Source organism: Cibotium barometz, chromosome 9, assembly GCF_041138505.1.
Source record: "Cibotium barometz isolate CiBa-2024 chromosome 9, ASM4113850v1, whole genome shotgun sequence".
Classification (NCBI taxonomy): Eukaryota; Viridiplantae; Streptophyta; class Polypodiopsida; order Cyatheales; family Cibotiaceae; genus Cibotium; species Cibotium barometz.
This window is the reverse complement of record NC_141054.1, coordinates 58,884,963-58,911,371: the sequence shown is the minus strand read 5'-3', so window position 1 is coordinate 58,911,371 and position 26,409 is coordinate 58,884,963. Positions and strand designations below refer to the sequence as shown.

The 26,409-nt window shown below is 39.7% G+C and overlaps 1 protein-coding gene across 1 annotated transcript; it reads left to right on the top strand.

Moving 5' to 3' along the window:
• Nucleotides 1-19,877: 19,877 nt before the first annotated feature.
• Nucleotides 19,878-25,314, top strand: HCF173 (high chlorophyll fluorescence phenotype 173). The gene is made up of 13 exons (XM_086803172.1): nucleotides 19,878-20,631; nucleotides 20,866-21,078; nucleotides 21,177-21,381; nucleotides 21,607-21,682; nucleotides 21,799-21,934; nucleotides 22,057-22,161; nucleotides 22,355-22,459; nucleotides 22,545-22,634; nucleotides 22,742-22,807; nucleotides 22,892-22,948; nucleotides 23,080-23,157; nucleotides 23,780-23,827; nucleotides 24,827-25,314. Exons 1-13 carry the CDS (start codon nucleotides 20,107-20,109, stop codon nucleotides 24,896-24,898), a joined length of 1,776 nt encoding a protein of 591 aa, XP_086659298.1. The 5' UTR covers nucleotides 19,878-20,106; the 3' UTR covers nucleotides 24,899-25,314.
• The last annotated feature ends 1,095 nt before the right edge of the window (nucleotides 25,315-26,409 follow it).

Sequence of the window (26,409 nt, the reverse complement as noted above, 5' to 3'; positions counted from 1 at the left end):
CGGTCCCATCTCTACCGCCATATTTAGCAGATCCTCCCTTGTGGCTACATACATTAAGGTCCATGATTGGATCTCTCCTAGGTACTTGAGGAATTGCTCCCCCCCTTCCTAGGCCACGTCCCCTACCTGTATTGACTCTTATAGGTATTTTGGGTCCATGGGATGGTCCAGCCGCATGGTATCTTAGAATGACCCCCCATTCGTTGCCCCTTACATCTTTGCAAAATCAAGAGTTCCATGTCTTGTAGGAACATAGGATTATTGATCATCTGCTCAATATCCTTTTTGGTGTAGAGTTGATCCTCTACTTCAACTACCCTGCCAGCAGCCAGGTTACCCTCTTCTTTTATGGTTCTAAATCCTTCATTCTGGATTCCTTGTTTATGGGTTCCAAGTTTGGAATTTCTCCCTCTCTTCTACCCATAGCTATTTCTGGTTCCTTCCCCGGTGACTGAAGTGGGTTAAGACTTCCTGTTTCCTTCTTCTCGGCTCTTATCCTACAAGTGTCAAGCTCTTGTTTCCTTAAGCTCAACTCTCGCAATTGTCGTTCCACCTCACTCCATTTGAGGTCTAACTCTACTTCCTCGGTAGTGGGAAAGAATATTTGACCCGTCATCCCAGCAGTCGCACTTTCCATGTCCCATCTTATTAAAGGGGTGCCGGTATTCGACAGCCTAGAATTCAACAATTGAAATGACACTTCTTGTCATGGACCGAGTCCAGCGCTGGTTGACGAACCCATGCCCGCAGATTGTGCTTCTTCCTCATATCTAGTTTGACCAAAAATTCCCCAGGCGATATCAATGATACCACTGGACCTGGTTGGGGAGGGTGGTTTCTCCTCTTCCCCAAACTCATCGTATCTCAGTCCCTTCTTCCATGGACTCTTCACTACTAGTTTCAGCGGTGATCAGGTTTCTTAAGACACTCAGGTGTGTCCTTGTGGAATGTCCTGATCCCACACTTCTTTGGTAGGAAGATCCTGGGTGATTCGATGCACTATCATCGGGCGTAAGATCGTCTCCGATGAGTTTTTCGGATCTTATGTGCAATATGATTTGATAAGCTATTTGTCAACCCAATTTGATTTTACTTTTAATTTTATCGCTCTGTTTCAGCTGCTGTGAAACTGCGGATAGTGGTTCACGTTGTGAAACAACAAATAGTGGTTCACATCATGAAACTGCCAGAAATGGTTCACGTCATGAACATTCTCCGACACTTTCACGCGCTCAAAAATTTTTGTACCCTTAAGGTTAGATTCCCTCTTTGTGGTATAATACGCCTTCCTTAATTGACCCTTGTGGCCTCGGTCCTGTCCAATCATTGGTTTTGGCTTGCCTGGCTGCTGCCATGAATCAGCAAAAAATCGTTTCACATTGTGAAACAGTAAGGGTTTCATGCCATGAACAGTTTCAGATCATTTCACGTCGTGAAACAGTATCGGTATCGGCTCATCGTCTTGTCAAAGGGCATCACATAATAGATGTAGCAATTGCATGTAGCGATGCACATCACTAACACTGAGCAATAATGGAAAAGGAGCTTCCCATATGCAATATTGCACTTCTCTCCAGTGGTGCCTTTAGCATGCTTCCTGTAAAATGTGATGTATTTGAGACCTGTGGTTCTTTAAGTGCGGGCAAAGCTCATTCACACACTTCAAACTACCTAGGCAATGGCTTCTCCAACACACTCTAGGGAAAGCAATGTTGGAGTTTTGTAGGTTTGACCACCAGTGGGGATCATACTTATGCTCCATGGAGTCCATTCCTACATGTGTTCCCATGATTGGTGGGAACTCAAATACAATATCACCATTATATTGCCTAGGAATCTCCATGGCATTGATAAACTCTTTGACATTCAACAAAATCTTTGTTAATGTGTTTCCTTTCTTCATGCTCCAAAGGTATTCCAAAATGCTCTTACCATCTCCTCTTGTAAAACACTGGATTAGGTCTCGATGAGGTTGATGCACTGGTTTTGTTGTTATCTTGTAAGGGGCTACATAAATCTATCACATTAGACTGAGTTGGAAGTCCTCTAGGATGGCTATCTAAGATAGCTATTGGTTATGGGTTTCAGTTTAACAAAGCATCAACTATTGTGGAGTAATTTGTCGAAAGAGATTTCTCAAGTATATAGAATTCATTCCCCTCATGAGAGGTTGTCTCTAGAGGGACATGCAACTCTTGGGACCCAAATTTACTATTTCTTGCAATGTATATAATTACAAGGGAGCTACTTGTTCTTGTAAGAACTTTGCTCTTACGAGAACTCGACCATTTATGGGAAGGAGAATATGCAACTCATTGTAAAGAGGAACAAAAAACAATACTTGAGGACGATAATGGATATCTTGATGGATGCTCCAAAGGAAACCTAAAGAGGTAAATGCACCATTTAGCAAATTTAGTAGGTGGGTTCTTAAAAATAGTAATGATGTTTAAAGTCATTAGGTTATGAAATTTAACCTCTTTCTGGGTGGTTGCAAGATGAGGTTATCTAGTTTCATTAGGTTATGAAATTTAACCTCTTTTTGGGTGGTTGCAAGATGAGGTTATCTAGTTTTGTTGTGCGCCCTTGGATTTAGCCTGAAAACAAGCAATTTCTCAAGAAGAATAGCTAATCTCTCCTAGTTAGCCAAGGAGTTTCACTTCAAGGTCTTCTAATGAAACATCACATGCAAAGTTGGGTAACTAAAACTATAATCTGATCAAATATCTAATAATTGCAAAGCCCCTTTTGTTTTGGAACCAAAATTGTATACAAGCCCTATCAAAGGTTTAGACAAGTACACTAAATGTGAGTGAATTGCCTATAACTTTTACATTATTACCCATATGATGTTACCACTTTGCATATTACAAATTCACATAACATAGAGCTTAACTTGATTTATCGAGTAATTTTTGATGTGTTCTACTATTTTCTATATTATTTAAAAAGCATTAGAATTGTTCAAAAACATACCATTTTGTCCTCCTACCACATCTACCATTTAGAATGCTTAATGTGTATGGATCTAGTAATGATTAGATTGGGGAAGATTAGTAAAATGTGGATCTAAGGTAAAATTATAAATCTAATGGTTGGATTTTTATAGATTTACTTTGTAAATCTATAAAAATTATAAATCTAATGGTTGGATTTTTATAGATTTACTTTGTAAATCTAATGGTTGGATTTTTATAGATTTACTTTGTAAAATTTGTTATGACTGTTAAAGGCCTAAATCAATTGTAATTTAATTCTAGAAAATCAAATATTGAAGCTTTCAATCCAAAAACTCTAGGAATTGATATAATTTTATACTATGAATTTATTTTAAAAATGGCTTAATTTGAGTATGGGAAGGTCCATTTTCAATCCTCCCAAGTGAAACTTCCCATATTGTGTCTTTTCAAGTCCAAACCAATCCTAGTAGGTTTGGAAATCTAGGCTTGGTAATCTTCAAAGCCTAGATATCATGCCATGTGTGAGGCTTGGGTGGGCACAAATCTTATATGTACATGCCACTTTGTGTCCACATCGATTCGAGAGGATCCACATAAGCACCATGCCACCTCACCTTGCCACCTCCACCCTCTATGTCAGCATGGTCAACCTAGTTCACTTCCCACCTCATTATCCTAATCATCTCATTAATGCCACATCAACGGAATAACTTGATGTAGACATCACATTTTCGAATTTCTTTTTACCCACGTCTACTTGTATGCTCTAAGAGTGTGACTGTTAATTTTCTTTTTCATTAAGTATACATGGGTTTATGAATTTTTTCTTCATACAGAGACTTCTCTAGATTTTTTAGAATAAGAAAAGTAGGATTTTTTAGTTTAGGGCGATTTTGGTTTGCTTTGATGAGATATTGCTTTAGGTTTTTCACTTTCCCTCCTTTATACAGAGAAAATTCAAATCTGTGTTTGTTTTCTTTAGTAGCTATGCCCAAAAGCTTTCTTTCCCTCTTAAACCACATTAATGAGTTTAGATCTTCTCAATCATGGGGTTTCTTCTCTTCTGTAACAGAGAAATTGAAGGGTATGTTGATTATTTGGTACCATTTAGTTGGAACCACATATTCATCTTCCCCTTCAATCATCTTTCTGTTCATTAATCTATGCAAAAGAATCAAAGAACAAGAGAGCAATGGAGGTATGTCCATCTTGTTATCTGTTAAGTTGTTTTATTATGGTTTAATTTTGTCTGAGTTATTATGTTTTCTTTTCTATTTTGACCATCTTATTGTTCTAAATGTAATTTAGTCATGTATGAAATAGAAGATAATAGTTGAGTTTAATGATGTTATTTATGTGCTATTTGGATTGTTCAGTTACTGATTTTCTGAGTGCAACAACTGTGTGAAATATAATTGTTGATTAATAATATTGATTTAGTTTTGGAAACAAGAGAGCAAAAGAATCAAAGAACAAGAGAGCAATGGAGGTATGTCCATCTTGTTATCTATTATGTTATTTTGTTATGGTTTAATATTGTCTGAGTTATTTTGTTTTCTTTTCTGTTTTGACCATCTTATTGTTCTAAATGTGATTTAGTCATGTGTAAAATAGAAGATAATAGTTGAGTTTAAGGATGCTATTTCTATGTTATTTAGATTGTTTATTAGTGATTTTCTGAGTGAAACAAGTGTGTGAAATATAATTGTTGATTAATAGTTATGATTTAGTTTTAGGATATATTGAAGTCTATATGTTATGTTCAATAATGTTATTTCTCATTTATGATGTTATTTCTGTGTTATTTGGATGAAACAAGTGTGTTATTTTGGCTACAAGTTATGATTTAGTTTTATATTATATTGAAGTTATATTTGGTTAAAGTTGTGTTCAATAATATTATTTTTGGTTAAATTTTTGAGTTGTACAAATGAATAAAAGACACAGATGCTTAAGTCTAGATCAAAGGAAGTGCCCTTCAAACTGCATGTAGACAATAACTTTGTATTGAATATATGTAAGCTACAAGCAACAATGGTAAAGTTCTACACCATGTCTGTCAAAGAGTGCAAAGGTAAGCTTCAATTTGTTTTGAAGCTTGATGAGAGTGAAGTTGTCAAGGGCCAAAAGCTTGAACGTGTTAGCTTGACACTAATGAATAAGGCATTGGATCCCAGCATCAATTCAAAACATCCAAAATATTTCAGTGTGCAATTGGAGAGAATGAAATATGGTGGCTTGCTGCATTTGAGGTACCAAAGGAGGACCATGAAGTAGTTAAGATTTTTTTTAACTTAACAAAGATATCAGATATTGTACGACAGAAAAACAATGGTGAAGTTTTGCATGTCGATGGATTTGGTGAATACAAGGTAGAATGGCATCTTCCTAGCGATTTGAAAACATTGAAACGTATGTTTGGTGTTTCAAATTCAGCATCAGCTGAGTTCCCTTGCTTATATTACATGCAATCCAGAAAGAAAGGCAAGGATGGGAAGAAACAATGGATTGCAAGGACAAGACAACGTGGTGCTCCAACATGTGACCGGTGTGTTCAAAGGAATGGAATATTGGTGCCAGTGGGATCCTATTTCAGAAATACCCTTAACAAGGGTCCACTTTTGCACCTTGCATTGTATAGTAAGGATAATAGAGAAGTTCGTGTTTGAGTACGTGTGTTTTGCCTACAAGATGCAGCCTGCTTCAAATGCTGATGCAACATACAAGAAGGTAGAACAAGTCTTATCTGATGTTGGATTGCACCGGGGCCAAGTAGAAATAAAAAAGAATGAGAAAAAGTTAGGAAAGAGTGGAAATTTGCCATGCAAACCATGTTTTGGAGGAGCGAAGGCTAGGAAATTCTTATCTCCACCACGAGATGAAGATGGTAAGTTGCTTGTAAAACAACCAAAGAAGTATGAAGCATGGAAAAAACTACACATGGCTGTCCTTGATCGGAGCAATGGGGGATGCATATAGCAAAGACAAATGTGTAGATTGCACTTGATAAATTGGCACCACTTTTGCAAAAGATGACATCCAATTTTGATGATAAGAGGCAGTTGTAAACTTTCATAACTCAATGACAGAGGCATGGACTTCAAATTGCATTACACACTATATGGTCAGAGTGGTCTCCATTTCAGTTTTAATTAAATTGTGAATGTAATATTTTGAGTTTAATTGTGGATCCTGTGTTTTTGAATGCACCACATACTTGAGGCTCATGGTCCATACTTTACTGAACAAGGAAGTTTGGCGATATGGTCCACACAAGGCATGGAGCGATCTCATTGGCAAGCTCGATGCGGATTCCAAAAAGCAAAAATGAAAATATCGATAGAATTATAATTATGAAATAACATTTTATGTTTATGAGAGTATTGCAGCAATCCAATGTTTTAAAGAAACAGGTGTTTGCTAAAGTCAACATGGATAACTTTTTCAAAATAAGTGTTTCCTAAAGTCAACATGGATAACTTTTTGATAGTGTTGATATTTTTTAAAAATAAGTGTCAATAACTTATAGTAAGTTCCATTTATAAAAAATAAAGGCACTTCTTTAATTTCTTTCCATTCCTCCATTTCTCTCCATTCCTTCTAGCTTGTGAGTATGGCACGTACTAAGCAAAGAGCAAACAAGATGTCTTCCAAGACACCGGTTCATTCATCCAGATCTAGTGAACGTACTGACACCGACAATGATGAAGGTCAAGCTCCTCCCGTTGCTCCTGCTAGGAAAGCTGCTCCCACTGCTCCCACTAGAAATGCTCATCCACCTACGCATAAGAAGAGAAGATGGAGACCAGGCACCGTCGCTCTTCGTGAAATTAGGAGGTTCTAGAAGAGTTCTAAGTTGATTATACCCAAGGCACCTTTCTCGAGGTTGGTGCGAGAAATACTGCAAGATCTACAAAGGGGAAATCACTACAAGTACTTTTCAAGAGATCAAGCATGTAATGTGGAGCGATGGTCAGTCCAAGCGTTGCTTGCTCTTCAAGAGGCAGCTAAAAGTTACTTGGTGGATCTTATGCATAGTCATCCATGCCCGACGCATCACACTCAAGCCCTTGGATCTCACTCTTGTTCATAGGATTCGTAACAATAGTGATGCATTCAACCTCAACCATGACATGGTTTGAAGAGCTGTGTAAATGCTCATGTATCGTTTTGTGTTTTCACGTTTTCCTTCAGTTCTACTCAACTAGTTGTACTTTATGCAATGTACCGGATTTGGATATTTTAAGTTTCCTTGTTTCCAATGTTGTGTACCGGACTTGCCCATTGATTTGAATATTTTCAGTTTTCTTCATTTCCAATGTCAGTGTATATTCTTATATTTTCATGGAAAAATTTTGCAAGTGCATGTGCATGTGTAGGTGCTTTTTTATTTGTGCATATGTAGGTGTATATTCTTAAATTTTCCAAGAAAAATTGACGCATGGTGTGCATAGATCATAATGGGCTGAAACTTGTTCTATGCATAGATCATGTGGCTTAAATCATGAGCATGCATGTGCATGTGCAAGTAAGTCCATGTGCATGTGCAAGTGCTATTTATACGATAATATTTTTTCCCTAGAAAAAATTGATGCATGGTGTGCAGTGATCAGAATGGGTTGAAATTTATTCTGTGCATAGATAATATAGTTTACATGTCTTAGATAAAATTTTAGCCCTATCAAAGGCCTGTAGGGCCCTTGTCCAAAGGCTCGCCATGTAGAGGTCTTCTTTTTTTAATATCAAGTCTATACATGCGAGCCTTCGAGAACAAGGGCCCTACATACCTCTGATGGGGTTGATATTTTATCTAGGAGGTGTTCCATGATACTTATATGTACACATAAAATTAGAGCTCATTCTCATAAGGAAAACTATTTTTAAAAATTAAAAAGTATCAAATCTATGTATTGAGCTAATTTAGAAAATATATAAATTTTCATCTATAAGTAGGAAGTAACCCTCATTTCACCTCATTTCTCATCTTTCATTTCTCTCTCTCACCTCCAAGAGAATGGCTCACACCAAGCAAACTGCTAGGAGAGTTTGGTCCCCCAAGGTGGGACGTGGAGGAGTACCCCCCGTCCAACCACCACGGCGGCAATATCGCAAAGCGTAGGTGGAGGCCTGACACTATGGCTCTCCGTGAGATTAGGAAATACCAAAAGACGGTGAACGTGCTCATACCGAAGCTCTCCTTCCAACGTGTGGTGCGAGAGATCATGTAGGATCTGCAAGACCATCATGATAGGACGTTCTGGGTTCGCACAACATCAAGCCCACTACCTACACGGTGGACAGGCAAAGCTTTGGAGGCACTCCAAGAGGCTGTGGAGGCGTACGTAGTGGACATTTTTGGCGACACGATGTTTGCAACTGTCCATGCAAAGAGGGTCACCATCTATGAAAAGGACATGCAGTTGGTGTGACGCATGCGACGCTAGAGAGATCCTCCGGGCTAGGATCTTTAGTTTTATTTTCGTATATCTCACATGAATGTAATTCTCAAAAGCTATGTAAAGCTCGATGTATATCTTTTAAAAAAAAATTCTCTTATCTTGTGTTGCAAATAAGTTTCTTTTAATTTGAGTTTATATAATTTGTTGATTTATATGCATCTTCGAATGGATACAATTTTTATTTGAGTTACGTGTGTAATTTGAATTTATTTGCTTGAGTCAACTAATAAAATACATTACAAGACACGTATTAAATAAAAAACTCTACAACCCAAATTTTCATTCGCATAAAAAATTACACAGTCATCAAAGTTACATAATCATCAAATAGCTATATCCTAGGCTTCTTACTACTAGGCTCTCCAGACTCTGAAGCCGTCTCTTGATGGGCTGGAATCAAAACATGGAACCCTTCAAGCTCTGGTCCTGATGACGGTGGGATCCTGTACCCCCGCAACAATGCCACTGAGCAACAATGCCACGGATCACCACAGAATGTAAAGGCCTTGACCTTTGAGTCGAGAACAAGTAAAGTAACTTTGAGCATCGAAATAGAACAACTTTTTTCAAACTTGATTTAGTTGGAATAAGTTTGAATGCAATACCCTTTGTAAGTGCTTTAATCTTCAAAAAGTTCTTATCATACCCTGGAGAGCAAGTCTTGTGGAAGACTATCACATCATTAGCAAGTTTGCCAACGTACTCCTTGAGTGCAGAGTCCTGAACCCTTCCTTGGCCCCTAGATCTTCCACTCTACCTCGATGCAAATTCATCAAGATACATAATTTCCTACAAACCAATAAAATTGATGTTAGCATCGATCATGCAATGCATGGGAGAGGATGAGTTTTTTTTTTGAATGGCTCCAAATTTGATATTTAGGGCCTCTAGGGCATGTAGACCCCACATGTATGATCCCATGCCCATCAGAGACTAGGAAGTGCACTGTCCAAAGGCTCGCATGGGAAGCCTTGACAAATCTGGGAAGCAACTTGTAAAAGGAGATACCTTTTTTGCTTCGTCAAGCTCCTTCTACAAGGGTGCCTCCAGATCTGCTTCTGGAATGGGTCTGCCAAATCGTCCAGCTGGACCACAAGTGTCGCATGTTGTGGTCGAGGTCCAAAGAGTTCATTCTTCAAGTGCTCAAACTCTTCATCTGAGATCTCATATTGAGGAGCTGCATCCTCAATCTGCTTCTGGTCGGCAATGATAGCGGAGATATCATCTACACTACTTTCATCATATCGCCCTACTTCATCAACTTGTGGTAGGGCTTCTTGGTAATCAAAGTCCAAGAAATCATCATTGGAATCTCGCACAAGTATACTATATAGTTCCTCCTCCCTCAAGTCCAAGAGCTCCAACACATCCAGCATGAGGAGGTACTCCACCCCTCGATGTGAATGGATGTGAAATGATGTGAAATAATGTGATTAGATGTGGATTGATGTGGGAATGATGTGATTAGATGTGGATTGATGTGGGAAGATGTGAATAGATGTGGGAATGATGTGATTAGATGTGGATTGATGTGAATAGATGTGGATTGATGTGGGATTGATGTGGGAATGATGTGGATTGATGTGGGAATGATGTGATTAGATGTGGATTAATGTGGAAAGATGTGAATAGATGTGGATTAATGTGGGAAGGTGTGAATAGATGTGGATTAATATGGGAATAGTGATGGCACTCAATGAAGCTAGTGGTGGGTCGTGACTTTGGGTTTCATCAGGCTAATTGGATGCAAGTGCCATGCGAGAGCTCTCTCTGGCCTCAACGATGACAGGGTCTAGAGTGGTCTCCTCTAGCTCTCCACTGGAGGGAGATCCTGGATGACATCATCCTTTGGCTCTTGAACATTAGAGTTCAAGATGTAAATAGAAAAAGCAATATCCCACTCAATGAGATCGAGTGGGATGTGCTCTTCATAGGAGGTTGGGATAGTGGTAGTGCGGAAATCTTATTCGACATGAGCTAGAGCTCTATTCACCGCCTTCTTGTGGTTGGATCCACTCTTCATGTTGAAGAGGAACAAAGGAATCCAACTCAAGGTGGAAATTGGGATAGAGTAGGTGAAGTCGTCGATTGCATCACAAAATGCAGCTAGCAAGGTGGAGTTCGGGTCTAAGGTGGAGATGACAGCCTCGAGGTCTAAACTCTTGCAACACCTAGGGTAGATCTGGTCCCCAAGGTGAGCATAGCGAGTGCTGCTAATCCACGTGACGAAAGCAAGGGAGGCGGCCATGATGGGTAGTGGGGAGAGCTAGCACACAAAGTGAGAGCTAGAGAATAGATAGTATAAATGAGTTTGATCTATAACTTATGCTCATATTTATACTTACACTTAAATTTATACTTGTGTTTATTATATTACTTACAAATATCTATAAACTTATATTTATTTTTATACCTTATGTTTATACTCTAGTAAATAAATGACACCATTAAAATATAATAAATAATAAATCATAGTTCTATTTCACGTTACATTATATTATTATTATTATTATATTATATTATATACATAGTTACTTATTTACACTTAAATATATACTTAAAGTTATATTTATTTTTAAACTTATATCTATAGACTTAAAAATTAATGACACCATTAAAATATAACAAATCACAAAAACATATTTATATTTCTAGCATAATTAATTATATTATTATTTACACTTAAATATATACTTATATTTATATTTACGTCTGTACTTACTTATACTTATCATTATTTTCTTACATATTAAAGGGTTTGAAACATAGTAGACTTAATAAACCCAAACACTTTATGAAAATGAAGAAAAATTAAATTTACAACACTTTTAGAGAAACAACTTCTTATGTTCACTTGGAAGAATAAGAATTACATTGACTCCATAATCTCAAGGATGTGTGAAGCAACACACTGCTTGCATGTTTTGCAATGTTCACTTCGACTCCCAACCTTCCTACCATCCAACTTAAAATAGAAATTACAAGGGGGATTATTGGACATAAGTTGGATTTCCTGCCTCCTATTTCCTGCCTCAGAAAACTAAGGGACCAATGACTCTCTACATTATCGCTAAAAGGGTCATGACCCTCCCAAAGAATAACCACATCAATGAGTGTTGAATGCGTGCCATCTCGCATGTCTTGGTCCAAGCTGAGCCACTCCCCTTGTAGAAGTCGCCACCTCCTATACTTGACGCGAATGCATAAAGTTTATCTTGCAATGAAGTACCTGTCATAAAAAACAAACAACAACCAACATAAAAACAAAAAATCAACAATCAACAATCCACATTCAACATAAAAACATAAAATCAACAATCAACATTCAACATTCAACAATCAACAAACAACAATCAACAATCAGTGTCTTGCAATGAAGTACTTATGAATAAAAACCATCAACAATCAACAGAATTGCAATCTTACCTAAAGGTAACATCTGACACAGTACTTCTACACTCAATGATATCATCGTGGTGAGTTCTCTTGAGATGCCATGACTCACCCAGTAATGAGTCATCCAATCCTCAGATGGGCACTTGCATTGATAAGTAATCTTAGTTTTCTTAACTACTTCACAGGATCCGAACAAATGTGCAAAACAAACCAAATGGTACAACTAACTTAGATGCACATCTCTAGAGCTTGTGGATGGTTTCATGGCAGCATGAACATCAATTTTTATCTTTACCCTACATGCTTCTGACATGTCTAAGCTAGGATTATACCATTCCTAGGGTGGCTAGACGTTGGTAGTGGAATATACTCCAAACTATGTCTCTCCACATCATACACTGAATCATAAAAGTAAACATTCTGAGATGCCAATTTGCTTGCACTCTTGTTGTCATAGATCAAGGCACCTATCTCTGCATGTAAAAAAAATAGCTTTCCACTAAAACATTCTACATTGTGCCATTCATGCAGAGTTCATGCAGAGTCGATGGATATAAAGCTGCAAGCAACAAACATGCTTGTATTAAAACTCTATCTAATAATCATGGACTCAAAGCACAACAACACAAAGCATAGAGATATAAACTTACTATTAGGCTTATGTCTTTCAATGAATTTATCATGATGAACTCGAATCTCTTTGTGCATATAAACATGTTGAATGAAAGCCTCTGTTATTGTACTCATACCATTTATGTGTCTCTTGAACTCTATGATTCTACCTTTTCATTACTTGTTGGGGTCTGTGACATCTTTGAGCTTGACCTTGAAATTGAGTACTTGGTCACATTAAAATCCAATTTAACTTACTGTACTGATCAAGGATCCAGTTACCTTCATCATCTCTCTTGTTAAACACCTCCACTATGAATATTACTGATATTCCTCCTTGAAGACATCTAGATTAATAAAGCTAGACTGCATGATTAATAAATATATATGCTAGATTGTAAGCAACAAATAAAGATTAAAACAATAAGAAATAAACAGCAACTTACTGCTTTGATTTACACAACCTTGTTGCTTTGACTTACACAACCTTGTTGCTCCTATGAAAATAAACATAAACACAAACACATCAAGACAAAACATTAACAAACCCTAAACCTATGATCATTACTGTTGTATTTTATGCCACTTGAAATCATTATTGTGCAGAGAAGATTGTAATCAACAAATAAAGATTAAAACAACAAGAAATAAACAGCAACTTACTGATCACAACCTTGTTGCTCTTGTGAAAATAAACAGCAACACATCAAGACAAAACATAAACAAATCCTAAACCTATGATCATTACTGTGGTATTTTATGCCACTTCAAATAATTACTGTGCAAAGAAGATTGTAAGCAACAAATAAAGATTAAAACAACAAGAAATAAATAGCAACTTACTGCTTTGATTTACACAACCTTGTTGCTCACAACCTTTCTCCTGAATAAACAGCAACACACCAAGACAAAGCATAAACAAATCCTAAACCTTTGATCATTACTCACATCAAGACAAAACATAGACAAACCCTAAACATATGATAATTACTTATAAGAATTTGATGCCACTTCACATCAAGATAGCTATCTGTGGTGCAGAGAAGAGAAAGTTCATGTGAGAAAACGGGCATAACTCACAGACATTTTGTTTAAATGAGATGAAATTTTACGAGGAGAGAGCTATGGTGGAGAACAACATACTTGTAAATTTTCGTGAAGAAAGAACCAGAGTTGCAGAAGATATGGCGAAATTGAATTCCACCAAAAAAGGGGGGAAATGAAAAGGTAGTGAAATGAAAAAGGTAGTGAAAAAGGGGGGAAATGAAAAGGTAGTGAAATGCAAAAGGAGGGAAAGTAAAAAGTTAAACATAAAAAATGAAAAAAAATGAAATTCAGTTTTCAAACTTCCATGTGTTGACCACAAGGTACATCTGACATGAAAGAATAGTTTATGACATGAAATCTGACATTTCTCTATTTTTTTAAGATATGGGGGCTCTATTACTTTAGTCTTAAGAGATTTGGGCAAAGATATGACAAAAAGATCCATGTTACATGGATCAGAATCCCAGCTCTCTCATTGGTGAGGCCAATCTTTTTTTATTCACTCCTTAAGGGGCAAAATGGAGAGTCCATATTTCTCCTAATGCCTCAGGTGAGAAGTGCTTTGTTTTCAAGATGTCCACCATTGGAGCCGCTTTAGGGTTGGATTTGGTGAATCGAATGCGATGGAATGGCTTTGGGGACCTATGACATGCATGGATACAATTGACCACACCCGAAGAACATCGGATTGGGTGACCATGGCTTGCCATGTGTATGATCCAAGGTAGCATATTATGAATGTAGAGTATAAAAGTAGTCAGAGGTAGTCAAGTGCGTTACATCGTAAATGACAAGATTTTGCACGCAGCATGTAGGATCTTCTAAAACAATTGTGAAATGTGAAATGAAAGAGGAGGATATGGAGGCCCAATGTCTGTTCAGGGAATGCATTAATGAGGTGATGGCAAACCATGGTTGTGAAAGGGAAAATTTCTTTGGTTTCATGGCAGACGAGGCTCAGGCTAACTAGAATGCAGTTCGACATGTGTTCACGACATGTGTTCAATGGTGGGGAAAAATAACGTCCTGACAGATAGGGAAAAATAACGTCTTGGTGACAGATAGGGAAAGGTCTTGCCTATTTCATTAAGGGCAGAACATGGTTGCCCACACAAGAAAGTATGTGTGCGCTACATCTCAAGAAGAGCACAAAACAATGTACAAGAAGTGGCACATGGCTCCTACCAGCAGCTAAACTGCATTAGTAGAGGCTCGATTGATACGTCAATGGTGGCACAATGGTCATATGATGGATAGGAATATGCTAGTAAAATGGACTCTTGGCTGAGCTGGCAGGAGATACGCATAGCACATTGGGGTTCAATCATGACAACAATAGAGAGAAGTAATGATGGTCCAAATACCCCAAGAACAAACCTAGTAGAAAGAAAGCATGATAGTTGGCTTGTAGGGGAAGGATACAGATGCAAGATTTCTCTTTATGATGCATGTACTATCGATATGGTAAATGCAATTTTGCAAAGCACAATCTCTTACTTTCAAGGCAAGCACATAGGGAGAGGACCAAACTTTGAGAAACTAAAAGTATGGTTCGTACAAGCCCAACCCAAGAAGTCTGAATAGTTAATTAAGCAACTGAAGGAACACCCATGTATAAGGTGCCTATTCCCCTCACCGGTGACAAAGAAAGTGCACGTCACAAAAGACCAACCACGCTGTGGTCATTGATATTGATGACGAGGCCACAAATCGACCAGAGTATACCGCACATGTACGAGACCACAAGTATGTTGGGAGACCACAGAAGATCATTTTTAAGGAGCATGATACAAGCAGTACTCCAGAAAGAACATCTGAAGCCACAGAGCATGATACAAGCAAGGTGAATGAAGCAATGTGAGAAATCAGAAGGACATGCATTGGCAACAAGGTCACATGCAGTGCAACGCTTCGTGGGGGTATGAGGTGTGGGCAACAAATAGCCGGAAGCGTAAAGGGTGTGCCTACACCATCTTTTGAAGTCTATCTCGCAAGCACCCTAATGGTCTCATTAGATGATGGATGTGGTTTTTCCTTGATCACGTGCTTCATTGCTTTATTGTGTACACCAACATACACCCAAAGCCCAATCCACCACCCAAAATATGGCTAGTTGCTATGGGAACTAACCTCATAGGCAAGGAGGTATATTCATTATAGGAAGGTGGATACCAAGTGGATAGTAAGACTGCAGAAGGTGTTATGCCCACCCCACCTAGTAGCGGGGGGGGCTACAAGGTTCTTTACAACAACTTCTAGAGTCAAGTACCGCACGTCGATATCAGAGGAAGCAACAAAAAAAATAAAGGCCGCTTTGAAAATGAAAGCTATAGTGGTAGAAAAGGTGCAGAGAGTGGAGCACAAGCAAGAAGTTTTCAAGATCGAATCACATGGGGATGATACACACGTTGGAAAGTATGATGAGTATGTGAAAGACAAACCGTGTTGTATATATATGTCTAGATTTTGCACATAGAAAATCCAACAAGAAACCGTATTTTGCATGGAAGCACTTATACTTTGTTTATTGGCATGTGCTTGGCTTGAGATAGAACAAGAATATGTTAATCCACCAACCTATCCTATTGGACTTGGAGCTTTACAATGCCTTATCTGGTAGGAGAACCTACCCTAATGTAGACCATTGAATGCATGAAATTTCACATGTCCTATAGTATTTTGGGACTTTTGTAACCTCAATGAATGAAACCTCATTGTACAGGGTTCAATTGTGTAATAACTTTATCTCCCCCCCTCCCCCTCTCCGCCCTCTCGATATGGGTTGTGCATTTTCAAGCAGCTATGGTATTGTAGAACATGGTCATCTATTGATGAATGGTATTCATGTTAGCAGTCTCGAGAAAATGAGAGGGGAATGGTGAACTAGAGAAGAGAGAGACAAGTTGGACCACAAAGCACATGAACCCTAATTTAAAATTGCATATACAAAAATAATAATAAATACTCACTCTTCCCCAAAAAAGTATAAAAATATTCCTTTATTATTAACATTAAAAAAGAAGAAATGTGTTTTTATTTTATAATTTGTTGCAAAATTAGAGTACATCTCTCCCACTACTGTAAATATAGAGATAAGATCCATTGCACTTTGTAAATCGCCATTTGCCTAAGCCTCTTCTTAGTAGAGTACACCACCCACAACCCTCCTTCATATTGTTTGTGATGGCCTCATCAAATATTAGCATTGAAGTTGTTTTTGCACGTATCGTTAGGGAGGCCACCAATGCAAATGTCATGCAAAAGACCGTAGATGGTGCACAAGCATGGAAAGGTCTCACATCCTTACAACTTTTGGTGGTAGGGATGATGATATTTCTCAAGTGAAGACCAAAGTGGTGGGCTTATACCATATGGCGAGCTCATGGTTTTATTGATGATGTGTATGAGTGTCTCTAACTTGAGGAAGTGCGCAAGGGAACAACACCGTTCGCTTACTTTGTGCCTTCACCCCAACATACAAGAGAGGCCCATAAAAGTAAAGAGCATGGTGTACAACAGTTCTGTATTTGGAAGTTGTATGTGAATGAACTTGGTTTTATTTTCACTTTGAAGCACTAACCTTGATGTAGAGAATGTAATCTTGTCATGTTTTTCTCTCTCACTCCCTCCAGCTCTCTCTTACCCTCTCCCTCTTAAATAATTGTCATTTATCTCTCTCCAACTCTCTTCGCCCCTCTCTGTCTTGCTGGAGGGGGGAGGAATTTTTTTTGGAATCCACTCGTTCAATTCTAAAAAAGCGCTCACTATAAAAAATCCCCCCACTAAAGGTTGTCTGAGTGGGGGGGAACCATAGGACACAATCCTTGATTCCACCCTTTAAGGAGTTATTTGGCTAAAGCATTGAGAATTGTCATGGTTCCTATAGCATTGGGCATGGTTCCTATAGCATTGGGCATGGTTCCTATAGTATTTTCAAGGTTCCTATAGCATTGGTCATGCATGCAATATGCTTGGAGCCTTGGTCTTAGTTGAGGACATTTTATGCTTGTTATGGTTTTATGCCTTGGAGGAGGTCTCCTTGCTCTTGGTTAGGATGGATAATTTCCACATCCCTATCTTACATTTTGTCCACAATGTCAATTGCCTCATGGTAATGGTATGTAATGGTGGGCATGTAGAGATGGTCATGAAGTCTATTTCTCTTCAACTCGATAAGGAATTAAGAGATGATGAGCGACTCACTAAGCCTTTCTTTGGGGCTACATCTCATATGGAAATATTTAGCTTTGGCAATGTTATCCTTGATAGATTGTAAAATATGAGCAATGGGATTCCATCTTGCTCCACTTAGGGAGAAACCAACTATAAATGACGATTTTAAGATTTCAAAGTTAGACTTTTCTAGTGGGTTTAGAGTTCTAAACCAGTGCCTAGCCTTGCCTTCAAGATAAAGGCCAAAAGAACTGACCTTCTTAAGGTCGCCTATTCTTTCAAAAGCTTTGCAAACTTGATCAAAATTTTCCAAGTATTGAGCTGTGTCATCATTTTTGAGATGTGGACTGTGTTTATATGTCCTTGATCAAGGGCTAACATTTGAGAACAAAGGGGTGCCTTAGTTTAACTTTAAGCTAGCCAAGATTCTCAAACTATTGATCACAATTTCCACGAAAAGGAATTAATCCGATTTCACTAGTCCCTTGCCATCATTTTGTTTTGGCATATTCTCATGGTGGCGGCGGTTGGACACAAGGTTTAGGTTCGCACATGAAAACTTACACCTCCTAGGTTAGGATTTGCATTCCCTACTAGGTCAAGTTAAATAGGATCTCCTTGTACCTTCTCATGGCAGTGGGAAATAAGGTTTAGGTTACACATGAAACTTTGCACCTACTAGGGGTCAAGTTAAACATCTACTTGCACATGCCACTCACCAGCTAGGTCTGGTGCTTCTAAACCCCTAACAATCATCATCAGGGGTTCAAGTGTGGGTTGCTACTAGAATCACTAGATGTGCTAGAACTAGCTCTCGCCTTTACTTTTAGTATAGGTGACACCTCCAACATGGGGGAGCAGAACGTGTACTAGGTTGTCTTGTAAAGAGATGTCCAGGTGGGAACCTGGGAGAGGTAGTTGGCCCACTTTGGTTTGAGTTGTGTGTGTGCATGTGGGCCACCCCATTGAGTTTCTTGGAATCTTAGTGTGGCTATTTGAGCTTGGTACGCTAGGTGGCACCCCTAACTCGAGACCGGTTGTCTGAGTAGTGTTCAAATGCTAGTTCATACTGTGTTTGGATAACTCTTAATTGTGCAAATTTGGAAGCGCCAACTCATGAAACTGTGCTTGGATTACTCCCAAAAGTGGGACGTTTGAACACACTCTTCTTATGTCACTATTCACATAATTGGAAGTTGAGTGAGGGGCCATTTGAGTAGGTTGGACGGCCCTTCACTAAGGTTGTCATTTTCTTGGTTCATTTTGAATAGGTACTCCTTGTTTCTATGGAACCCTACCTTCTTAGTCTAAATATACTCTATTCAGAACAATTAGATTAATGTGACCTGAGGATTCCTCCTAAAAATGCAATGTCAACCTCTGCTCTCATACATGTTTCTCGTTATACGAAATTTCTCATAGCGATGTCAACTTATGCTATGAAATTTCGGGTTGAAATTTGAACCCGACGAGTTTTGTTGTACACTCGATGTGAAACTTTGTGGCTGTACACATCTTTCTTGTTTTCGACACTAAGGAGAGTGGATGTTTCCAAAAAATAAGAAGACATGTTTGGGACTTATGATTTTTTTTCCAAAGTTTAAAATACATCCAAAGCAAAAGTTTACTAAGGTTTTGTTTCTCAAAACTAATGCTTTTTTTTCTCAATTTGGGCCAATATTAAAGGCAAGCAAAAAAGAAAAAGTTGCAAGTGCCATGTATGTGGCCTTTTTTCACATGTTGGATTGCCCCCTCTTTCTAGCATTTGAAACGTCTATCCTTAATCACTAAAGACCCACGTATATGTTCTACTCATGGTGCTTAAGTAACCTTCCTAGGCTCTCGAGTGGCCTTAAAGTGGCTCTCCATGAGGAGAGTTGATGCGATGGTAGACATTAGACATATAACTTCTTCAACGCTATAGGAATTCTTGAGTAACATGAAAACAGCCCAAATTTGGTGAAATTGGGGTTTGGAAAGAGCCACCATTTTACAAATGTTAGGTTGGTTACACATAGGGCGAGAGACGGCGGTCCAAGAAGGGCACCGGCCCCTTATGTATAACCAATGACCATGTCATAGGTGTGACACGTTGGAAAAGGTCAGTGAGCTGGCATTGCCAAGTAGCACGAGTAATGGATAAGAGCCATTGGGTGGACCCAGCAAAAAGAGGGAGGGAGGAGGTCCACGTGGTCTTTTATGAAAAACAAATTGGGGCCATTAGAAAAAGTAGGGGGAACAACATTTGAAGAAAAAGGGGCAGCCTCAGCCTCTACTTCGTTATTATCCTGTTCTTTTTTCTCAGGAAAATTGCCCTTTGGTTCGATCACGAGCTTCATTCTTGTTCAAGTTTCCATGCAGTAGAGCTCTTGGCTACGGCGTTTTGATGAGCCCAATACGAAGCCTATGTTCTTCTCCTTCTTCTTCTACCACGAGTTTTGATCTGTGCTTTTCTGGCAATGGCTTCCTCCCTTGTCGCTCGTCTCTCATCTTCACCCGCTTCTACATCCTCTTCATTTTTCCCATTTCAATCCATCTCACATAGCTTGCCTCGTCACCACCATATCTACCATCGCCAATTGAAGTTCCCCTTGATTGTGTATGCCTCTGCAGGAGATGAAACCTCACAGACAGATGATCCTCAGGCATCCCCATCATCATCATCCACATCTACATCCACTGTAACCACATCCAGCAAGCAAGCTCCTGCTGTCTCTTTGAGCCTGGAGGATGTGAATCCTGTTGGGCTCGGCCGCCGGTCTCGCCAGCTCTTTGATGAGGTATGGCGCCGCTTCACCGAGCTTGGGCAGCTGACCCGCTCCCCCCGAGACGATGAGGAGTACAGCAGTGTCCTGATTGGAGGACCCATGTGTGACTTCACCATCCCTGGGGCGGAATCCACTACTGTCCTCGTTGCGGGTGCCACCAGCCGCGTGGGCCGCATTGTTATCCGGAAGCTTCAGCTCAGGGGCTACAAAGTCAAGGTATCCCTGGCATTCTACATGACATGATCAATTCTCTGCTGCATGATCAAAGTAGTATGTGGAAGGTCACCATCATTGCATTCATCCTCATGGGACAGTTAAAGGCATGCATTCTTGCCCAGTCTTTCTGCACACATGCATAACAATCACCAAAATCTTAGGGTAGTTTCACATACATCCCTTTCCAAATTCTCGAGCACTTTCTTGATCAGAGATGCTGACCTGTACATGCAGGCCTTAGTGCGAAAAGCGGACCCGGAAACTCTGGAGATGCTGCCCAGGTCAGTGCAAATTGTTGTTGGTGATCTTGGGGATCCTTTGACCCTCAAGGCGGCCGTAGAGGGGTGCAGCAAAATCATCTTCTGTGCAAGAGCGCGCTCCAACATCACAGGAGATCTCAACAGAGTGGACCGGCTAGGGGTCTATAACTTGTCCAAAGCATTCCAGGTTTACATAGCTCAAAATCGATGTTGATTTTCTTCTACTATAATGATCAAGGGTTCAGCCTTTCTGGCCATGCTAGTTTATACCTTCAACTGTTGCAGGATTACAATCATAAACTGGCTCAAGCAAGGGCTGGGCGAAGTAGCAAGAGCAAGCTGCTAATTTCAAAGTTTAGTCAGCCAAAAGAGAAGGAAGGTTGGACGGTATGCCAAGGAACGTACTTCACAGATGATATTGCTGTCAAGTTTGATGGGGGCATGAATGCCGATCTCGAGATAGGGGAGGATGGAAATGCGGTCTTTTCAGGTGGCCTACTCTATCCCAATGCTGCTTGATCATTGGCTCTTTTCAATGTGCTCTATCACATGAATGCGAGGCGAATTCATTCATCATCATGTGCTTAGAGATGCAGTGTGGTAACTTGACATGGTAAATCGAGTAGATTAATGATCCTTTATTGGGAGGTAGGAGTAATTTAATGAATTCTTAGATACTGTGATGTTTATTGTTAATCCATCCTCCTGTGTGCAGGTTATGTATTTACACGAGGCGGTTACGTAGAGATGGCCAAGAAGCTTGCACTTTCACCTGGTGTTTCCCTAGATAGGTACCTGTGGGATGGACTCATTAATATTGCACTACTGTCAGCTGAGCTGCCATTGTCAGCCCCGATACATTATCAATCCATTAAGCAAATGCAAAATTTCCGTTGGGATTTTGTAGATACGAAGGTTTGGTCTTGTCGGTTTGTGGGGATGGGAAAATCTATAGCTTGATACTGGAGGCATGCTCCATGGACGACCCCTCCCATAAAATTCTTTACTTTGCGAGATTTGCCACCCGTCTGGGTTACAGCAGGGTGTGTGACTCCAGTTCTCCTGTTTCTTCTACTTCATTTGATATTGGCATGGATGTAGTTGTCATGGAAATAGGTTTCCAGCATGGTTGTTGATGAGCAATGGCATGTGTTGTTTTCTGCAGGTAAGGATACCATTTTCTTCTTTCAGGCCTATGAACCCCGAAGACCCAGTTCTGGATCCTTTTTCTGTACACACTCTGGCCATTAGATTTGAACCTCGAAAACAGGTCCGAAGTCATTCACACTCAGTCTTGTTGGACCTTGTGGTATTTTTGTGCCATCTCGAATGGAATTATGTGGATACTGGTCCCAAGCCGCAAGCATATCTTAGTCATATAGGACTACATGGTATATGAACATTAGTTGTGCAAGGAGATTTCATGATGAGATTTCCCACCATATTTTCTGGGATGTTTGTAGAGGCCACCCCCTGTTCGCAATGGGAGTACCACTTCAACAACTTCTCCAACTTTGCGGGACAACAACAGCTTCAAACTACTGATAGATTACATCAAAGCTTTACCGGTAATGATGGTAGTTGGCATAGATTATGTGTTGAAACAGGTTTTGAATGGCAGTTGAAATCACAGTGACAATTCTGTGTTGACAGGGAGGCCAAGAAACAGATTTCGTCTTGATCTCCTGCACTGGAGCAGGCCTTGACTTGGATGAACGGGAGAAAGTCCTCAAAGCTAAGCAGGTGTGGCATGCTGCATATGGTTGGGGTTTTCTAGCCTTGTGAAAGGAGTTGGTTATAGGTTTTTGGAGGGTAAGATGCTAACATTGCTTCAATTTTTGCTATGTAAGGCTGGGGAGGCAGCTCTGAGGAACTCTGGGCTCGGCTACACCATCATCAGACCAGGACCATTACAGGTGCACCAAACTGTGCATTATGGGTAACTGGTATGATAGTTAGTGACTGTGTTTCCAATTCGTCATATATGTGCTTGGTTATAGGATGAGCCAGGAGGGCAACGAGCTCTTGTCTTCGACCAGGGAAATAGGATCTCACAGGTCAGTGAAGAACTTATCTGCCAGTAGATGCAATGTATTACCGGAAGTTAACCTAATGAAAGTTCTCAGGGAATTAGCTGTGCTGATGTAGCAGACATCTGTGTGAAAGCTAACGAGAGTTCTTAATTCAGGGAATCAGCTGTGCTGATGTAGCAGACATCTGTGTGAAAGCTCTACACAATCCAGCCGCAAGAAACAGAAGCTTTGATGTAAGTTTTGTATGTTTTTTTCATTTAGTCAGTATCTGTCCTTAAGGTGTATCTGGCCGTATTAGCGGACATGCAGATTTCACTTTGTTATTCTTTTTATCTTTAGCGGTGCATTTGCCCTATCAACTAGTTATTTGCTGTACTAATTCTTTCTATTTTCTACTTCCCTTAGTGCTAGGCTCCATTATGGCTGAGTCTCCCCTGCATCTCCAGAGGTTTGACAGAAACTCAGTACGAAGGGCTTTGTGTGAATATATGCCCTTATGTGTGTGTGTGTGGAGTGCGTGTGTGAGAGCATATCTTGATACAGAGTTCTACACCCACTATTGGGCACTGATGACGTTAGTGGGGATGTCGTAGTATCTAGTCCATACTATGCATAATGGAGTTGATAGTTATATAGTCTTGTGGGTTGACTACCATGAGTATATAACATGCACGTTCCTAGAAGGTAAATTTGGGCATGTTCCTGGATTCATATAGGTATATATATATATATAAAATTCGGTGGTTTTACCATGTTGGTTTTTTGGTTGCTTCATTAGAGGCAGAGAGTTAGAAAACATCATTTTCTTTTGTGATATTGAACGCCATATCCTAATCCCAAGACTGTTACGTGCAGGTATGCTATGAGTATGTTGCTGAGCAAGGACAAGGACTATATGAGCTTGTAACTCTCTTCTCTCTCTCTCTCTCTCTCTCTCTCTCTCGCGCGCACACACACACACACACTCGACACTCACCCACAATTCACACCCCTGTACGCAGGCCCTCCCACATGCACTCCCTCTCCCTCTTTAGCATGCTTGTGCAACACCCACGTGCATGTGTATATACACATTCTCTCTCTCTCTCTCTCTCACACACACACACACACACCTCCATTCCATATGTACACAACTCTCTCTCTCTCTCTCTCTCTCTCACACACACACACACACATACACACACACACGTGCACACACTTTTTAGTAAAAACCAGTGCTCTATTACCAAATGGGGAGGATGTACTTCAGAGAGAAGTCATCCAATGAAGAAAGCTAAAAACAATAGAAGAGGACTTCAAACTATGGGCTGTCAATAGCCTCCAGCTGTCAACAGTCATGTAGGGACTGGCAAAGATTGGCACAAAAGAAAGCATATGAATCCAGAGAAGGTTGTTGAAACATAGCATGATTCCGAGCCTTCCAAATAGTCTAGAGTGCCTATTATCTCATCCAAATGATGAGTGTCAAATCCAGCCATACATCTTGGCAGAACACCAAAAATCCAGAAGGGTTTTCTCTGACGCGCGCATGCGCGCGCGCACACACACTCACACATACTTGCACACACATGTGCAACACTCGCCACCCCACCCTAGACACACATGTACACACGCATGCACACAGACATACAAGTTGCCTTGGCACATGCATGCATTCTTCTATGGTGCTAGTATGCGTTGTATATTTATCTTGTTCTAGGGGATTAGGGTACAAGACGTTGCTTGGGTTTTTTTATTGCAAATGGGAAGCATTTTAGAAACATATAGTGGTCTGTTACTTGATAAAGTTCTAGAGATACAGCCCTATCATTGGTCTTGTGTGTGAGCTTTGCCTACCTGTGTACTTAAAGCTCATGTTCTTTCTAAGGATGCCTTACTCTCCCTGCATTGTTTGTGCAACAGGTGGCCCATTTACCAGACAAGTCAAACAACTATCTGACACCGGCATTGTCCGTCTTAGAAAAGAACACATGATCTACGATGGCAACATTTCATGACATTTGGCATCTGCACAATCATTCTGTAACAATAGGTGCTGCCTCTTGAATAGTAGAACAAGGTGGTGGTGATTCTTTGAAGCATAAATGCAGCTACTAGTTTGTAATACTAAGAGAATCATCTCAATACTGAGTGAGAATTTCACTCATTAAGATGTTAGCTCTTCCCCACCATCTTACAGAGAGTGTATATAAGGGCTATCTGTACATATTGACTCGGTTGATGAGAGGATTGAGTCAATGAAATATCAATATGGAAGCGATAGGTTGGCCTCCAAGGTGGAATTGTTATTGTGCCTGCCGTTTTTCGATAGTGTACGTGTAGTCAACTTTAATGGAATCTTTTTAGGACCATTTTAATGTAATGGAGAAGGATTTAAAAACGGAATTTCAGAATTGAAGGGTATTATATGCAGCTCTACAACAGAAACTTTGCTGCAAACAGGCAGCTCCCCCTTCTTCTTCCTGAGTTAGAGAGTTAGAGAGAGTGAGAAGGAGAGTTACAGAGGAAAGAGTGAGCTATTAGAGAGAGAGAGCTGGGGGAGGGATAGAGAGAGAGTTAGCTAGACAGAGTTAGAAAGCGCCAAATAAGGAGAGTTAGAGAGAGATGAGTTAGAAATCGAGAGTTTCTACATGTTGGCACCTAGTTGTTCTACGTGATAACTTCCTATTCTTCTGCTAGAGAGAGAGAGAGCGCTATGAGGAGAGAGAGAGTCAAACACAGTTAGAAAGCGAAAAGCGAGATATGAGATAAAAATTGAGAGTTTCCACGTGGCTGGCTCCTAGTTGCTCCACGTGATAACATTCTATTCTTCTTCTTCTTCTTCTTCTTCTGAGAGAGAGAGAGAGAGAGAGAGAGAGAGGGGAAGAGAGTTAGAGAGAGATAGGTAGAGAGAGTTACAGAGAGTGAGCTAGAGAGATTTAGTTAGAGTTATCTATATCGTATTTTGGAGCTGCCATGGGGTGGCTCCTCCCAGCTATCCCATGTGTCAGTTCCCCCTTTTTCTTTTATAGAGTTATAGATCTATAGAGTTAGAGAGTAGTGTTCAAATCAAGAGTCTTACCTTAGCCTTACTGAATTAAGTGTTGGGTTTTGTCTTCAATTCGCCCTTGTAAGATACCTCTCGTAGGATAAATGTCGTAACTATCTAGAGAGAAATATATGTGAACAAACTAAAAAACCCTTGGAGATGGAAAGTTTTGGAGATTCTCTTGAGCATTTAAGAAGTGTGTAACCTTTAATTTGAGGTATTGAGCCTTAGAACCTCAGAAGTTAAGATTATGCACATTATTGTGCGAAGTGGTAGTAGACTAAAACATAAATTTTTAGAGAGAGGAAGTCTAAACGTAGAGGAATAATATTTTGATGTGGAATAATAATTTTTAGAGAGAAAGTCCAAAGGTAGAGAAATAATATTTTTATACTTGGAATAAAATTTTAATTTGGTAACACGTAAAAACTTTGTTAGAAAATTTAATACATAGACC

What these genes read in the sequence shown, in the direction of transcription:
- HCF173 (XM_086803172.1), top strand. Translation starts at nt 20,107, where the DNA reads ATGGCTTCCTCCCTTGTCGCTCGTCTCTCATCTTCACCCGCTTCTACA. An exon ending in TGGAAATGCGGTCTTTTCAG is followed by an intron (nt 21,382 to 21,606) that starts GTGGCCTACTCT and finishes TCCTGTGTGCAG; the next exon opens with GTTATGTATTTACACGAGGC. An exon ending in CCCGTCTGGGTTACAGCAGG is followed by an intron (nt 21,935 to 22,056) that starts GTGTGTGACTCC and finishes TGTTTTCTGCAG; the next exon opens with GTAAGGATACCATTTTCTTC.